Source organism: Nycticebus coucang, chromosome 10 (genome assembly GCF_027406575.1).
Source record: "Nycticebus coucang isolate mNycCou1 chromosome 10, mNycCou1.pri, whole genome shotgun sequence".
NCBI classification, from domain to species: Eukaryota; Metazoa; Chordata; class Mammalia; order Primates; family Lorisidae; genus Nycticebus; species Nycticebus coucang.
Window position 1 is genome coordinate 94,979,017 of NC_069789.1, and position 18,647 is coordinate 94,997,663.

Below are 18,647 nucleotides of genomic sequence, written 5' to 3' on the forward strand. Positions count from 1 at the left end.
TCTTGTTCTACTGTGAATCCCTAGTACCTAGCACTATGCTTGGCTCCTGCCAGGCAGTCAAGAGTTTGCTGAATGAAAGGACCAGTGACTGAAGTCTGTGGCTACAAGATAAAATGAGAGAGGCTGATTGCAAGAGGGACTTCACCTAACAATTGCAATCAGTGTAACCTGGCTTATTGTACCCTCAATGAATCCCCAACAATAAAAAAAAAAAAAAGAGAGAGAGAAAGGCATGTCATAAAAAGGAAAAACTGCTTCTTTGTTAACTATAAAGTGAACCAAGGTGTCAAAAAAGTTAAAACAAAAATGAAGAGTGCTTTTAGATCACAACCAATTTTTCAATTACTCGTCACATCTGTCTTAGCTAAAGACTAACTCTAGCAGCCTCCTGTGGCCTGTTAGTCAAGAGTATTTCACACTTGGGCACCAGAACCAGCAAATGTTCAATGATCATGGAAGAAATACTTGAAAAAGAAGCATTCAGCTTTGAAGACATAAGAAGATGCCCATCTGCTAAATGCTTTTCCTGATCGGCACGTTAGACTGCAATATCAGACACATGACAATGGTCACACTGTACACAACGTCCGACATCGTGCCAAAACTCTGGCATTTTGATGACTTGGTGTTAGAGTACAGTGAGATTCTTTAAGTACCCATACTATTAACCGTAGTGGAAAGAAGAGCTTCCAGAACAAACCTAGTCAGGGAAAGAGGTAGAACCACTGCATTTAGGAACACACCGCTGGAGCTCACACTTCGGAGCTCAAAAGCAAACGTAATCTAACAAACTGTATTCTAAATGACGACCAATCTCAGATGAAGCTGCTCCCCTCATCCTTAGGCTGTCCCAAAGACTCACTCCCCGATCCCCTACTGGGCTGCTGGGCTCCCACCAGACTCTGGACAGCGCCGCGCCCTTCTTGGCCCCACCCATCCAACAGCGCCAGACCCGGTCCCAGCACCCACCCCCACCCCTGGGCGCCACCTACCCGTGCTCCGCCCTGACCGAGCCCCACGTGCCGGGCCCCACCCCAGCGCTAGCGGCCCTTTAAACACCCCCACCCTTACACACGCCGCCCCCCGCGGACGGCAGCCGAAGAGGGACAAAACTCATGGCGTACAGCCAGTTTCCTCCGCGGAGCACGTTCCGGGCAGCCCCAGCCGTGGGGCCCTCCCGCTCGGGCCGCAGCCCCCTGGAGCTCCCCCCAACCCAGGGCCCGAGCTGCCCGGCGGGGGAGTGTCGCCGCGGCCCAGCTGCGGGGCGGGGCCGGCGGGAGCGCCTGTCTCTGCCACCGCCGCTGCCTCCGCCTGCAGCTCGGGCGGCCCGCTCGCCCGCCGCTTGGTGCGCTGCACGCGGGGGGCAGCCGCGGTGCAGAGGTTCATGCGGCGGCGGCGGCGGCGGCGGCTGCTGCTGCTGCTGCCGCCGAGAAGGCAGATAGACCGGGCGCTGCTGCCGCCGCCCTCCCCCGGCTCCATGCCGCCGCCGCTGCCGGTGCCGCCTCCTCCTCTCTGGCGAGGGGCGGGGGTCTCCGGCCCGGGGTGGGCACCACTCCTCGCAGCGCTGCTCCTCTCCCTGCCCTCCGCCCGGGCGCTGGAACCGGCGAGGGTAGCCGTCGCCTCCTAGGAACGCACTCACCGTGCGCCCTGCCGGAGCGAGGGGCGGGCGTGGGCGGGCGTCGGGGTAGCGGGGACCCCGTGCGGCGGCGAGAGGAGGGGGCTTCCCTAAGGATGCCCAGCAGCGACTCTCCGCTCCTAGGCGCGAGCTGAGCCGGACCGAGAGCGAGCGTCGCGTAGCCATGCCGGCGTGACGGGCGCCTCCGGCTGCCCGCGCGGGCCCCCGCGCTGCCCCACGCCGCGCCGCGCCGGCGCCGGGCGGCAGAATGGGCTGTATCCAAAGCATCACCTGCAAGGCGCGGATCCGGCGCGAGAACATCGTGGTGTACGATGTGTGCGCCACCATCGACCAGTGCCCCACGCGCATCGAGGAGACCTCGCCCATCGTCCTGCGCTACAAGACCCCCTACTTCAAAGCCTCAGCCCGCGTGGTCATGCCCCCCATTCCCCGCCACGAGACCTGGGTGGTGGGCTGGATCCAGGCGTGCAACCAGATGGAGTTCTTCAACACCTACAGCGACCTGGGCATGTAAGCGACCTGCGGCGCGGCGCCGGAGCGGGGTCCGGGCCCCCTTCTCTGCTCTTCACCCTGACACCGCCACCCCCCACCCCAGTTCTTTCTTACCGCTGTCCCCAGCCTCTTTCTAAACCTTCCTCCCGCCTCTTCTCCCACCTCCCTCCTCCCTACGCTTTTGTTTCAGTGACTGGGCGGGTGTAGGGAGGCTCCTCGCGAAGGCATTTTCTCGTGGTTTGCTTCTGACTCCCCAGAAACGCGAGGAGAACGGTGCGGGGCGGAAAGAACGCGACTAGGAGGGTTTGAGAGGCGGAGATGGGGGGTGGCTGGCGAGTGCCCCAGGAGTTTCAGGGCGCCGTCTATGCTTTATGTGGCTCTCGGGGAAGAGTTTGGGGGAATCGCAGAGGAGTGGTGTGGAGTGTCGGGGGCGCATGGGCTGTGCCGCTCGCCCTTTGGAGAAACAGGAGCAGGTTTGGAAGAGAGGGTCCCAGGCGTCTGAGGAGGAGTTGGTGGTTCTGCCCTTGCCGCCTCGACTGTTGAATTCGAGCCCTTGTCTCCCAGGCCAGGAAGCCCAGAGACGTTTCTGTCTGGAGCCGCTAAGCCGGCAGAGCTGCCTCTCTGGCCCGGCGCCCCCTGGACCAGTTCTAGTAGGTAGCCGGAAGGCACCGGGCGCGTCCTGGCCAAGCAGGGCGGTTGGCCTTGTGCGAACAGTCTCCAGTTGGCGTGGCACAGAGTGTTTCTTATGCTCGAGGAAAAGATGGGTCTTTTATCTTCCTAGGGTCTTTACTTTTCAAAAGTTTCCAAATTGCGGCGCTGGAAGGGATTCCCCAGCGCCCACCGCCGAATCTTGCCGGCACGCTGGGAGCTCTCCAACTTCTTTCAGCAGCGCCGGTTGGCGCGCGCCTGGCGGCGGCGGTGACAACCCTGATCACCACGGTTTCTCCGCCACCAGGGGCCGACAGCCTACCCCTCCAAACGCAGTCTGCTGGCGGTCGCGTCCAGGACTTTTTTATTTGCTAAATTTTCTTAACTCCCTGCCCGCTGCTCTCAGAACAAGACTCAGAACAAGAGTTAGCAACTGAAATGACTAAAAGGTTTGGGGCCTGCATTCTACCTGCTGTTACAATGTAGGTCTGGAACACCCTAATTATCCTGCAGCCTATAGGGAAACCCTTTTTCTGGAAATTCAGCCTCATTTCATTTATTAATCTAAAACTCTAGGAACGCCCAAGGTTCACCTATTTAATATGGATATGGGGTGGGGGAGTTTCCATTTTAAAAGGTCAAACTATCTTTTTAGCAGCAGTTTGCAGGCTTTTTATTGCACTCCGAGAGCATGTAAGTTAACACTAGTCATAGGCGCTAAAAGAAATTTTGTCAGGTCGTTTTGTTTCTTTTTTCCTCCCAAAGACTTTGCACTTTTCTCTTTAAGCATAAAAGCTTGGTGTTGAAGAAAGCTAATTCCTAGTGAAGAAATGTGAGGCCCAATTTCCAATATGCCTTGGGACACGGTGGTGTTTTCCTTTTTCCGGAAGACAGCTAGATGTGAAAAGTAGAGGGTGTATTATTTTGGGTAAATCATGCCATTTAAACAGACACACCCTCAAAAGAATGATTATATCTCAACACGTGTCTCTTAAAACTGTCTCTTTTAATTAAAACCATTATTTTGGGGTATGTCAGAGGAAGCCACAGACAGGGCAGGGGCTTCCCTCTCAGTCCCTGCCTCATCCTGATGATAATGGGTGATCTTGCTGGAGGACAGTAACTGCTTTCCTGGAAGCCTGGGGCCCCTGAAAGAGCAGTCACACTAAGTGTCACCGCACAGTGGGGCTCTCTCTTTCTATTGCCAAATCTCTTGTAAGTCAGTAAATCAAAAGCAACTATATATAAAATACATAATTCTTTCTATAAAATTTAAAGTGTACTTTACCTCAGAAGTTGAGTTGTGATAGAAACAGCCTTGGTAGTTGAACTTGCTGAACTCTATTGGAGGGCGTGCCCTCTTAGAACAAACATTAATGGGCATGGACCAGGAACGGTATTTCTGACCCTTCCCCACTAAACCCTTGCCTCTGGTATTTGGAAAGAGATTTTGTTTTTAAACTGCCATGGGTTTTCATGATGTTGATACAGGGGAGCAAAAATAGTCTCCAAGAAATCATGAAGCATATTGTTGTAGACCTGTGTTCATGTCCAATAATTGCTACATGTTTAAGGCCACTTTGGAGCCCAGATTCAATTAAATCAATTTCCACACGTTTACTCCCTGAAAACTTTTGCCAGTGTGTTTCGATGGGAACTCTTACTGCAAGAAAGTCGCTGCAGTCCATTAGTTATTATGTCTGCTTCAGCCTGCACATTGAGTGGGAAAGTACCGCAGGCTGAATCTGCACCATGTGTTCTGTCACATGAACCAGGAGATGGTAAAGGGTCTGGGTTTGAACACTGCCTTTTCAATATCTTAAAAAGGTCTGTGCCAGAGCAGAGCCACAGCTTAAAATGTCAAGACACCTCTGTCTGTAGGATTAAAAGGAAACATGAGCTTTTGTGGTTTGAATTTTAAATATTTCCAAGAAAGGATAGGCTTCTAAAAGAGCATTTGAAATAGTTGATACCCATGATGGCCAGAGCTGAATTTGAACTTGAACTCAGTGACTTAAATTCAGTACTTCCTCAGATGATGTTGTAGAACCCAGGCTGGTGGATACTTGTGGCACCCATTTATTTCTCACTTGGCCCTAATAAATCCTGCGAATGCAGCTTTGAACAGACTATTGCAAGTCATCATCCTTTTGGGAGGAAGGGCCCCTGACTTTTCCCAGTCAGCCTATCAATAAACAAATATTTACCAAAGTGCCTCTGATGTGTAGGCACCACCAAATCAAACAAAGGAATATGCAGGAAATACCCCCACTCCTCATTGTGGGACAGCTCTGGACATGTGCAGAGAAAACCCAGTGCTCCCCAGCAGGGTAGGAGAAATGCCTGAGAGACAGACAGCTGGGTGACCAGTCAGGGTTTTCTAGAGATGAATGGATGAAAGCTAGACGCCAAGGCATGAATAGCATTCAGCTAGGCAAATAGGAGGGACTAATCCTAAAGGGGAAAAACAGAAAATGTATGGAAGTAGGAAAATACGTTTTAAGGGCACATAGAATGGAGCGGAGTATTCAAGAAGGATAGCAGTAGGAGATGAGGTCTGAAAGGTAGCACTGGGTCTGTTAGGTAGGCCTGGAATAACGTAGACTAGAAAAGAGAAGGTTAACATTAGACCAGACAGAGGCTCTCAGTACCTCCTTCATACCGTTTGGGTATACCTTTCCAGTGAGGCAGAAGACTTTCATGATTGAACAGTTTTGAATGTTGGAATGTCATACCCAGGTTTCCTGAGGGAGGTTTGAATAGGAGTGGGGCTCTTGTGCCAGGGATGAATGAGGTAAAGCAAAGGTTGGGGGAAAACGGGTACTTAGCTAAAGGCCCTTCCAGTTCTCTCTGAGTCCATGTGCATTGTCTTGTAGAGCCGTGCGGGAAAGCTCCATGCTCAGCCTAGGGATGATAGTATGGGAACCGTCTCAACTGCGCATTTGGAAAACTTTGGCCTTGGTGAGGCTTTGGGAGGTTATAATTCACTCTTTTCCTTCAGGAAAGCTCCCTCCTGCTTGTTTTTCCATTCCTCCTAAAGAGCCAAGGTCATTGAGGATTTGACTCTTTGTACCCACCTGTTGCCTGTTCAGTTCCATCCAAACTAGTTTCTGTTCATTCTGAAACTGCCCTCGCTAAGTTTGTCTGTGATTTCTATGTTGCCAAATCCAGCAGACACTTTTGAGAGACTCTCACCTTTTCTTTTTTTTCATTGTTGGGGATTCACTGAGGGTACAATAAGCCAGGTTACACTGATTGCAATTGTTAGGTAAAGTCCCTCTTGCAATCATGTCTTGCCCCCATAAAGTGTGACACACACCAAGGCCCCACCCCCCCAGTCCTCTGGCTCACTCCCAGCTATTTTTTTTTTTTTTTTTTGCAGTTTTTGCCGGGGCCGGGTTTGAACCTGCCACCTCCAGTATATGGGGCTGGTGCCCTACTCCTTTGAGCTATAGGCACCGCCCAACTCCCAGCTATTTTTTCCAGATGTTGCTCTTTCTCTCTCTCTTACCTCAAAGCACGGTTTATCAAGACATTTTTCTTCTCATTCTGTACTTCCCCTGGGTAATTTCATCTGTCCCAGTGGCAGGAGATGCTCTCTGTGACACACAGCCAACTCCACATAGCCATCTGAAAGATATCTCAAGCTTGAGTTATCTATACCTGACCCCAAGTCTGCTCTGCCATTTGTCTCTTAATAAATAACACCTTACCCCCTGAGTTGCTGTAGCTAAAACATTTGTGGGTCACCCTAGATATTTCCCCATACATCCAGTCCATCATAAAATCCTACTGATCCCATCTCTAAGATTTATCTATAATCCAGATTCCACACTGTCCACTATTGCCGTCTTAGGCTATGTGACCATGAATGGTCACCTGCCCTTGCAGAAGCTGTCTCAGTAAATTTGCCACCTCCCTCTAGTCTGTTTCCCCAACAGCAGCCAGAGTGATTTATTAAAAATGTACATGCTTAAAACTTTCTATTGCAATTAGGATACAATTCAAAAATCTCTTCCCACTCTTTGAATTTCTATTCTTAAGCCACACCAGAATGGCTTTTCAAAGGAACCAACTTTATCCCAACTCAGAACTTTTCCATATGCTGCTCTCTGTCTGAAATACTTTTTCTTCCTACCCTATTCTAGCTAATCCCTACTCCTCCATTACCTCCCCTGAGAGGCCACCGTGATTTCATAATGTGTATTAGGATCCTCCTGTTCTTCTCTTTCTCAACGCCCTGTTTTTGTATTTATTACAGTTAGTAAAATATAATTGTTATTATAAACAGTTATATTTTTTCAAGAATACAAATTCATGAAAGCAGATGTTGTATTCATTCAGTTCTCTATGAACGCTGTTGGGCCCATAGCAGATGTTCAATAAGCATTTTTTACAAAATAAACAAGCCATTTTTCTGACCTCAAATAGTCTGTGTCCTCTTTACAAATCATGTCTCTTCACAAATAGCTTTTCATATTAAACCAAAGCCTAACCTCACAAAGCTCTTAAACTCTTAGAAGGTCCAGCAGAGTTGCTTAGCACTAATATATATGGTTTAGCTCCACTGTGCTTAGGTGTCACTTTGTCCTGGCCCTCAGCACAGGACCTGTGTCTGTCACTTCTCTCCTCGTAGTGTTCTGTATGGCGGGAGTAGTGTTCAGCAAACACTGAAGCCTCACTGTCACATCCCCTCCCCACCTAGCCGCTATAAAGTGGCCTTGGGTGTGTGCCCAGGAGACATAATGTAGGAACCACTGACTGCTGAGTTCCAGGACTTGGGGAGGAAATGGTTTAAAGACCTTGCCCGCTAGTGTCATTTTTCCTGAGCTGGAGCTGCCCTCTTTATTACCAGCTACATGCTGCTGCATGTCCAGTGTGACTTTAAGCATAGTCCTCACTGGTCCTAGAGATGTGTCCTTCGGGTATTTTGCTCTTGAGGACCAGATCACCCCATCTGTCCGGGGAGCCTGATGAGTCTCCATGCCATTTGACTAGTCAGTACCCATCCCCCGTTCCCGTTGCATCCATCAGGAAGGTAGCCAGAGCCACTCCGCAGAGAAACACGGAGATTCCAATCTAGAGTATCAGATGGGAAAGCAGGATCCAATTCCTTTATTAAGTCCTGAATGCCCTTGAAGGGGAGATGGCCTAACCCTTTGCCTCTAATCTCCTCCATCTCTGCAAAAGAGGAGCAGCAGAGGATTAACCAGTCTTATCAGGGAAGCATTAAGCTCACTGGAGATAAAGCACAACTCTGGAGTTGGAGGGGGGCTGGAGGGATAGGGGAGGAAACAAATGATTAGGGAAAGAAGTAGAAGGGGAGAGATGTGGGACACTAATCTGCTGGAAGATTGTGGAAAGCAGGGACAGAGATGAGCTGCGGGGGCAGTGGACTGCCGGGTGCCAGTGACCTTCCCCATGCAGCAGGAGCAAATGCCGTCTGTGAGGCCAGGTCTGCAGAGGCCTTTCCTGCCAGGTTAAGGATGAAAACTGGCGGTTGATAAGGAAATGCAAACTGTAGTATAGGATGGTAGGTCCCAAATAGCCCCTTTCTCTGTCATTTGTGCTGCACTCTGATCTCATCTGAGCCTCCCAGCCACCACGGGAGCTAGGTGCTATAATCACATCGGTCTCACAGATGAGGCAACAGGCTCGGGGTTCAGTGACTTGCCTGGAGCCATACGTGTAGTAAGTGGTCATGCTGGGACCATCAGCCATGTCTTCTGTATCCTGGCTTCCTGTGTATTGCCACAGCTTGACGCGTGGTGGGAACCAATCAGCCCTCCTTATTGGCACCCAAAAAGCTAGTGGTGATGGCTGCTGTACTCCTGCGCATAGCTCTTTTCTTCGGGGCTTCTTGTGGGGAGGTCTAGGGCTGCCCAAAGCCCCCAGGTGGAGGTGGTTCTGTAGCTTCCTTCTTACCAGCCGCCTCCTTCCTTTGGCCACATTGGTCCACTAATAAGAAAAGTTGTCACAGATAATGGAGGGGCCACAGTCCTGATGTTGCATGAACACTAAGGTCACAAGACATGGCTATAATATATGTTAGTTAACATGGACTCCTTTGCAAAGAGAAATAACAGGACATTAGTAGCAGAGTATTCTGGCGAACGCCCACAGAGGGACGGAGCCCTTAGAGTGCCAGGAGGGGTTGGAACCGACATACGCATAGCCAACCAAGAGACCTGCAGTGTGGGTTCGACCTCCACATAGGCAGAGTCAGACACTAGTTGCCTCTCATGCTCACTAGTCCAAACCGATGTGGTCTTTAAGGATAGTTCTCGAGTTGCTGCTGCTGTTATGGGCTTCAGAAAAGAGGGGTGTGAGTTGCCTGTGTTGGGAGGCTTGCCCACCTGAAGGGAAGCCTGGCCAGTCTGGGAGGTTGTCCTTGGGAAGGAGAAGGCAGAGAAGAATGACATAGCACATGTTCAGAACCTCTGTGCCTGGTACCATCCCGGTGCCTTCCATACATGACCTCACTGAGGGACTTTCACCTACTGCGAGGTTCAGGGAGGCTGAGGATCTAGCCCAAGGCCTCATGACCACCAAGTCCTGGAGCCAGGAGTCAAGCCCATGTCCTCTGACTACTCTGTTTCTGATAGACTGCCTTACCTCCCAGGAAGGAGGCTCTCTGAACTTGCTCTGCAGAGTAATAATAGCAATGGACCTAGCTTTATTGCTCCTTTTCAGATTGTCTTATTTCCTCACTCCTTTGGAAATTAAGTTGCTCTGAGATCCCTTTATGTGACCTCTTTGAATTCCCCACAGGAAAGTATGACTGATTAGCTATGAAAGCTACATCTTTGTACAAGGCCAGGAGCAAAGATAGCAGGGAACAGCCTTCATTCCTATTTTGGAGCTCATTCCCTGGGAGCAAGAATACCTCTCTCAGCTGTCAGGTGCCACAAGGTAGCTGGTCTGGGCTGCTGGGTTTAGCCCTGTTCCCACCTCTCCAGGATCTCTCCTGTGGGCCACACATTGGCCCTAAGGGACACCTCTGGGCTCCAGCACACAGATGCCCAGACCACCAGGCACTGCTTATGTGGCTCTGTTACTCCCTCACACTCTCCAGACAGTGACCGTTTGGGTGAAGGATCAGGAAGAGGAGGAGAGAGAGAAGTCCCTTTTGGCACTTTAAGGGACCCCTGGTTCCACCATCAGTTCATTGGCCATACGTTGGCTCCCAGCAATTTCTGTGTTATTCCTTTTATCGAGGCCCCTCAGGCTATCATGTCAGCTGTGCGGACCCTGCTCCCTCATTAGGTTCTGGACTACGAGCCAGTTGGGACTGGTCACTGTACTGGTTGAAGGTATAGCTGCTGGCTCCCCAGCCCAGGGGGTTGAGTCAGAAGACCTGGGTTCCTGTGCCAGCTGTGTGGCCTTAACAATTCAGTGTTTAGTTTGCCTGGATGTAATGGACAATAAGAAGATCTGTCCTATCTCCTTCACAGAGGTTAGAAATCGAGGGAAAGGAGAAATGGGAAAGGGCTCTCCAAACTGTAATGTGCTGTCCCCTGCTATTTTTATTATCGCAGAGCATGTCTGTTGTTTCAACCTTTTTCATCTCACAGGACACTTGAATCTATAGTTAAACTTCCACAACACCCTTAAATTATGTTGATCAAAAAAAGTGACCAAAAAAAAAAAATACTATGCTTTGAATTTCTTTTGAAAATAATTAATGATCTTTAAAAATTTTTGAGGCCCACCTAAGCTCCTCTCATGACACAACAGTGTGCCATGGCTGAAAATCATCGCTTTAGGTCATTCTAAATGAAAATCACTGCTTTAGGTCATTCTTCAGAAATAGGGAGGTTGGGGCTGTGGCCCTGCAGCTTCCCTGAGCAGAGGAGCATTCAGATTCTGAAGACCTGACTCCTTGGCACATCAGTCACCACTCATAGCTAGAAGGGAGGAGAAATGCTTGCTCTGTACCTCTGGGGCCAGGCTTGCTTTCCGCTCATACTCAGAAGGACGATGGAGACTCCCTCATCCCACCCGGAAGTCACCCTTCCAGTTTTGCTCTGAGCTATAGACTGGGCAGCATCTAGGACCCCAGCTGCTCCTGATCCCTGAGCATGATGCCTGCAGCTTAACCACATCGCTGCGGGGCCTGCCTGCTCACTCCCAGCACTCCTTTGATGACAGTATCACCTGAGCTCAGGAAAGGACCTATAGTTGGCCCAAGCCCAGGACTGGAGGGCAGGGCTTTGGGAGAGCCTGTGCACCAAGCTATCTGTGCTCAGGACGGTTGGGTGGACAGAAACCAACACCTGAAATATTTATGTCCACAGACATTTTTAATATGCTTTATTCTTTCCAAGTCCCTTTTGCAGTTTTGTCTCTTTGTAAGGGGACCTCACATAATTAACCTCGCAGTAATCACAAAATATTATACTATTTAGGGTGACAGTTTTTCCCATTTTAGATGAGCAAACTGAGGCCTGAAGCGATTAAGTAATGTGCTCAAGGTCATGCTGGCAGGCACAGTAGAATCGGGCTGGTGCCCAAGCCTCCCACATCCTGTCCCAGTGCCTTCCTGTGCCAAATTCATGGTCAGCCAAAAAGGGATGGGAGAGAGGGTGTGCATTGGGCATCTCTGGGTCAGCCAGCATGTGGGTACTTTTAGGGGTATCATTTATGGCCTCTAAAGACAAGAGAGGGAATACTGGACCATATGAATTTATTCAACAAACAAAGAGACATTTTCAGTCTGTCAGATTAAGACAAAATAAATAAGGGGATGTGCCATCTGATGGTGTATCAGTGGGGTCACTATGCTGGGCCTGCTTGGGAAAGCCTCTGGTTCCCACTCCTGGGCCCTGACCTTTCAGAGCTGGTTCCTGGCCTGTATCAGGCCGAGGCGCTCAGAAGCTGTCAGAGGCATGGCTGATGGAAAGCAGTAAACCGGCTTCCTCTGTCCCCAGTATCTGCAGCATCCTGGAGGGGCAGGCAGTGCAGGCACGCTGGGGCTCCTGGGGCATGGTTGGCAGCAGGAACAGGCTTTGGCAAGTCTTCAAGCTTCCAGAAACAGGCAAATTAGCTGTTCCTTTGCCCTAGGCATTGAGGCATTGGATGAGGGGTCTGGAGCTGGGACATGTGGGGAGGGAGAGGTTTGAAGGGAATCAGAGGTGTTCATTCTGTCAGAGCAGGATCTTACCTTCTCCCCCTTCCTCCTCCTGACAGATGACCTGCTTCATGCCAAAATGGCAGCCTTCACGACTGAGCTGGGCAAACCCATTCAAGAACAAGTCTTTAAAAATGAATGGAACTGTTTAAAAATCTATTTCAAACTTCCATGAATCACCTTCACCTTCTTTAAGGAGAAGGAGAGATTTGTACCACAAAACTAAACCCCAGACTTTTGTCAAAGGTATTTTCTTCATCTTTGGGCCCAAGGAGTCTATCTTTTGCTGGGACATCTGTAAACTTTGAGTGGTGGGTAGATACCCGCTTATTGTCTGTCTCCCCATGAACTCATAGGCAGTGTCCTCAACTTAATGACAATCTCAATGACGACAACTATTTCTTGAACACTTAACTAGTGCTGAGTGTGTCGTTTGCACTGTCCATGAAGTAGGTACCACCATTACACCCTCATATTAGAGGTACTGAAACTAGGGCCTGAAGAGGCTAGGTGACCTGCCCAGCATTACCCAGCTAACTAGCAACAGGGCCAGATTTAGAAACCAGTTCACTGCCAATTGGTTAACAAGCACAGACTGAGCTGTTGTGTGGTTCGCTCAGCTGATGAGATCAGAGTCTTGGGATGGGACCAATGGGACCATCCTAGTACCTTTTTCCCTTCCAGCTACCTTGCAAGTGACTGCTACCAGCCACCAGTCACAGCAGGGTCTAGATTAAAAGAATAGAGAAATAACCAGAAAAATGCAAGTAGTAGGTCAGTAGTTAGGACAGTGCAGGAAATCATCTGGCCTGACTGCTCCTTTTACAGATGGGGCTGTGGAAACCCAGAGAGGGGCAGTGCCACAGGCCAGGGAGAGGAGGACCAGGACTCTGACCCATGGGCCTTTTCTCCATGAGTCACAGCTAGAGGCACCTAGTCTGTAAAGCAGCAATCAGTGCTCACCACCTCCTATTTCATCATTGCTCCCTACCACACCTTGTTTGCTGAGGGTCCAGGTCTTCAAGTAGAGATGGCCATCTGCCCGAGAGAGGAAGTGGCGCAGGGTGCAGGAGGAGCCCCTTCTTTAGCAGCATAGAGAGGAACTCAAGTCAACCCATGGGATGCCTATACAGTTGCCAGGAGCAGAGCGACCAGCCTATTTTCAGTGTCCACATTTTATTGATTAGCAAGCAAGAAAGGAGAGGGTCTCCCAAGAGACACTCATCACAGATGGCAGGAGATGGGAGGGCTTGACCGCCCAAGGGAGGAGGAAAGTATGGGGAAATTGATTTCAGCCCAGATTCCCATCAACCCAAGACCCATTTCCTCCACCCCTTGGTCTCTACCCCAACGCTGGCCCAGGTACTGATGGCATGCATGGGCCTCCTGGCTCCATGCCCACAGACAGGCAAGGTATCTTCATGGCTTCTAGCAGCTCCAAAAGAAACAAGATCCAAGCACTATCAGAGATGACAGATTGTGATGGGGCCAGGGGCCCTCCCCTGACAGCATGGCTCAGCTGGGAGGTCCCCGTGGAACAGAACAGATGGGGGAAGTATGAGAGGGATGTCCTAGCAGCCTGGAGACTCTGTCTGTGTTGTGGCTTTTCGTTGGGTTTCACTCTTTTCTTTTTTTGTTGTTGCTTTGTTTGTTGAGGCATTTTAGCATGGGGCATGGTCTGAATGTGCCGTGTCTGCTTACTCTAAAGGAGGTGGGGGTGGGAAGAGCAGGAGAGAGCAGTCCAGCCCACCTTTTTCATTGCTCTTGTTGGGGTCTAGGCCAGGTACAGAGGAAGGATTGAAGGATTGCAGAGGGCATGAGTGTGTGCCTCAGAGCAGCCTGTCACCACTGCCTACCTGGCCACCAAAGCTGTCATCTTCGTACCACTGCAGACTGCCTCTCAGGGGGGCTCTAGAAGTCCAAGGCTATGTCAGGTAGTCCACCTCCTCCCTATGCAGTCCTGTTCCAGCCTGGCCTTCCTGCTCCAAAGTTGTACTGAGACCTGGTTCCTGCCTTCCATGAGATGTCTCTGGAGGAAGAGTCATCCTCAAGTCTTCTGGGCTGCTTGGACCCCCCCACTCTTGTCCCACCTCCCTGGTTTGGCCTATTCAGGTTTCAAATTCTCAGGGCCTACCTGACACTGCTGCCTGATTCTTCAGTATTTGTTGCTGGGCTCCTGCCTGTCCTGTCTCGAGTGAGTACTTGTACTGTCTGTGTGTATTCTAGTGTCTGCTGTCTAGGTTCCGACCCTCTGCTTATCTTAGGCCAGTCACTCTTTGAAGCTACAAGGCTTTAGCCATATGCCTGCTCCCAGACCCCTATCTCCTAGATCATCTTACTTCTGACTCTCTGTTTTGGGCTCACCCTCTCCCTCTTATGCTGGAGAGACTGATACGGAGAGAGCCACAGCTGAGGAGCGACACTGTCCTTCCCCCAGTAGCAGAATCACCACCCTGCTCCTGGAGCCCACGAGCCACTGTGTCACCAGTGTTCTCTCCACACCTGGCTGGCTGCTTCTTTCATCTCGTGAGTGGGTTTTCAAAAGCTGGGGATAATCTTCATAAAGAAATGACTTGTGATTCAAAGGGATAACCAAGCCAGAGTTCTAGATGTCTGGTGAGGAAGCTGAAACAGTCTGAGATCAGAGTATTGAGCATTTCCCCAGAGTAGATGGGGTTTGGAATCCAGTGAGGGTGCAAGGAAAGGGGAAATTAATTCAGCAAGCACCAAGGCCCAGTTCATTCACAGCAAAGCCAGAGCAAAGAGAGGGAACAGGAAGGAAGTTTAAGAGCATGAGTTACTCCCCTGGTCATCTCGGTAACCATTGGAAAGATCAGAGAGACCTAGATTTCAAGGGTAGACCCTAAGATGACAATTGATCGGGTGCAGATAGGTGAGCCTTGGTGAGCCTAGTTCCTGAACCACAAAACTGAACAAACTTTTGGCCTTTTGGCCTGCCCTTTCTGCCCATGTGGAGCTGGGAAGCCCAGATGAGGCTGGCAACTGCTCTCTTCCCTGTCCCTGGTACCAAGAACAGCCACCACCAGTCTTCTCTGCTGCAGAGCTCCCTGAGACTATGTGTCCAGTGGGTGGCTGAGCTGAATGGTCTTAGCTAAGAGGTTCCAGAGAGGAAAGAGAGGGGAGGAGCTAGGACCACCAAAGTGACCCTTTTATAGTCAAGGGAGGCCTTGTCCTGCACTGGCTGGTTCCTGGGCTTCTGGGATGTCTCTGAGAGAGGTTGTCTTTTCAGAACCTGAATCCCACAGAAAATATACACCATCTGGGTACCTGTGGAGTTGCTGAATCACAGTTGAAAGGACTTTCAAATAAGTAACTGTCACATAATCAGGCCAGCAAGTTGGATCCGGAAGAAGGTTGACTGCTAAGTAAGGGTCATGGTGCAGATTCAGTGCTAATGGGCCCCTTCTTTCTACAGGGCTACAAGGTCTTCAGAGTTGAATGGAATGGAGAATAGCATCTGTTTACATGACAGTTTTTGTAGAAACTCTGTTGACCTTTCACCTTGGGATCTGTGCCTAGCTACTTTTTCATCAAGCAGCTCATTCTCTTTAGCCAAATGGTTGAATAGTTGAGTGGATCTAGCAGTTGAAGCAAAGACATTCTCTACTGGGAACTATTTGTGAATACTTGGAGCCCAGCATGGTTTCTTTTCCACTTTTGAAGGCTACAATTTCCTCAGTTTTTATCAACTTCAGACTCCAGAACAGGGAGTCCGAGCCCAGGTACTCTCACAAGTGGATATGCTGTTACCTCCTAGTCAGGAAGAGCAAGATGTTCTGGATCAGAATCAGAATGTAGGAGTGTGTAGCTCTTTATACTGAGAGGGACATTGGGTGCTAACGGGTTTTTTCAAGATTTATCTTCAGCATCTGATGCTTCCTGAAATGCCTGGTTGTCAGAATTAGAATCTAGAATTATGCCCTAGGACTTATGGCTTTCCAAAAAGAGAAAAAGCACCTTGGAATGGTTTCCTGCCCATCTTTGCCATCCCCAAAGGCAAAGACATTGAAAAAATGTTCATCAGAAATGCCCCTGCTTAAACTGAAGCAAAATAACCAGAGGCAAAGTGGGTGAGACACTCAGGTTGTCTTCATTAGGACATTTGAAGACCAGAGACCAATGTACAGGTTAACACCAGATACCTGAGCTGTTAGAACTTTGGACTCAATGGTTTTGTCTCTAGTATTTAGCTTCTTCTCTGATACCATCCCATATGACCCAACAGCTAGCTCCTTAGCAAATACCAATGTCCATAACCGGTTCAAAATCCCAGTTTTGGGTTATACCATCCATCTAACTTCTCAACATTTCTGATTTTTCTGTGTATTTTTTGTTGTTTTTAGAGACAGAGTCTCACTCTGTCACCCAAGCTGGAGTGCAGTGGCATGAGCTCACTGCGACCTTCCATTCAACTCTGAGGACCTTGTAGCCCTGTAGAAGGAACGGGCCCATTAGCACTGAATCTGCACCATGACCCTTAGCACTCAGCGTTCTTCTGGGTCCAACTCCTGGCCTGATTATGTGACAGTTCCTTCTTTGAAAGTCCTTTCAACTGTGATTAAGGGAGTTGAGCTTCTGAGCTTAAGGGATCCTCCTGCTTCAGCCTCCCAAAGAGATGAGACTATAGGCACACCACCATGCCCGGGTAATTTTTTTTGTTTTTTTTGCTGCCACAGGGTCTCGCCACACTGCCTAGGCTGGTCTCAAACTCCTGACCTCAGTCCTCCCACCTTGGCCTCCCAAATTGCTGCTGGGATTACAGGTGTGAGCCACCATGCCCAGCCAAGAATGTGTATTTCTTAATGTTCAAAAGATAAAGCTTGCTAATTATGTTGCGCAAATGTTCTATATTCTCGGTAATTTTTATCTCTATGATCTATCCATTTTTGAGAAGGTCTGTTGAAATCTCTCTATGCTAGTGTGTTCATGACTCCTTTTGCAGTTCTTTTAATTTTTGCTTTTTTCATTTGGAAGCCAAGCCTGCTTATCTCTTAAGTTTTTAGTTTCTTCTTTCTTTTTGACTCCTAGGAATTTATTTTGCCAACTCAACCATGCACTCAAGAAGAAATTTGGAATGGAGAGATTTTCTAAGATGTTTCATCTATTGTGATTTGTTTGCTAGTCAGTGATAGACAGAAGGAAACTTTTAATGGCTACTTTTTCTGGTTTGGATGAATGTCTTTCAAAGCAAGCTGCCTGTCTAGGCAAGGCTCTTTGATAAAAAGAACTGAGATTTCTTAGCACTCCACTGTTAGAGGTGAAGAGGGGAGCTGCGGCACTGTGAGGATTTGGGTCTAAGGCCAAGGATAAGAGTCCAGCAAGTCACCCCACTGGGTACCGGGCACAACCATCTGGGGCATACACTGCCTCACAGACCATTTCTCTGAGGTGTTGTAAGGGACTCTGCTGAATGACTATGGCATTTGCCACCACCTGTGCACACTGCAGGGCCCAAGTCTGCCTTGACAAGCCAGAATGTTCTACTGGAGAGAAAGCTGCATTCCTAAGATGCCTTAGCCTCCCAGAAGCAAAGCCATCCTCAGTATCCTCTGCATCATCACAGAGTCAGAAGTTGCTGGCTCCAGGTCTCCCCGCACCTGTTCCTGGCCTTAACCCCTGAGGCTTGTTTTGCTCTGGCATTTGGCTTCTGGCAGACAGTAAGCTTGTCTGTTTCCATCTCTTCCAGATGGCTCTGAGAAGGACCAGCAGAGGGAGGGGAGGTGGAAGGCGACCAGGAGGCAAGGCATCTGCCATTTGGAAGGTGCAACCAGGGACCCTTGTGAAGGCACGCATGCCTAGTGTCACCCTGCACTGAGCAGGCCAACGCTCCTCAGGGGTATAGGTGAGACGTGGGGATTCCCTGTGATGAGCAGTTCTGGGACGTGGAGAGCTCAGTATGGTGGGGGCCATACTAACCTTGAATCCAATATGAAAAGGCTGGGCTAGAACTCCAACATTCACAAAAGTGCTTTCCTGGAAGTTCCTTCTGCTGAACCTCGTGCTCACTCTTAGAGATGGTATTATTGTTCGCCATGTGACAAGAGAGAAAACCAGGGCTCAGTAAGCTGAACTGATTTGGGAGGTTTACACAGTTAGGAAGTAGCCACTCCCTCCAGGCCATTCCACATGGATTGCTCCCTTTAGGTAGCCAATACTAGAAAAAGAGCAAATAATAGAACTATAGAAGCTGAAAAGACCTTGGAGATCCCAGTCCAACTCCTTTATTTTACAGGTGAGAAAACAGATTTTAAAAAGAGGTTAATGGAATTGCCCAAGATCATACAAGAAGCTAAGAGGTCTTCAAAGGATGGCGTTTATTTTTAAATGTCTATTTTTATAACATTTAAATTCAGAGAATTTAGGTTTTAAGAGCCCTCATCATTTCTCTGAGAAACTGACTATAACAGGATGACAGTGTACAGGAATAACCTAACCTATTGGACAGTTGCATCAGGGGGAAAGGGTCTGAGCCCCCACTGTCACCTGGCTTGCTGGCAGAACAAGTTGTCTCCTCTCTCATTTCCACATAGTTCTCATCAGAAGGCTAAGCTGCTTCCCAGCCACCTGCTTGACCGATGGGTAAATCCTAATACATATTTTAGTCATTGATTCATCACCTCATAGGCAGAAAGATGAACATGAAATGCTAGACATTCACACAAACAATATCTCATTTAGTGCTCATTCAGATTTATAATACCTGTATTTCACACATAAAGA

At 49.3% G+C, this 18,647-nt stretch overlaps 1 protein-coding gene across 1 annotated transcript in view; it reads left to right on the forward strand.

Annotated features, from left to right (window-relative positions):
* The first annotated feature begins 1,337 nt into the window (after positions 1-1,337).
* Positions 1,338-18,647, forward strand: part of FAM78B (family with sequence similarity 78 member B) — a 100,350-nt gene continuing 83,040 nt past the window's right edge. The window contains exon 1 of the mRNA XM_053607954.1: positions 1,338-2,146. Within this exon, the coding sequence (XP_053463929.1) occupies positions 1,884-2,146 (263 nt within the window). The 5' untranslated portion in view covers positions 1,338-1,883. The remainder of the gene's footprint in view (positions 2,147-18,647) is intronic.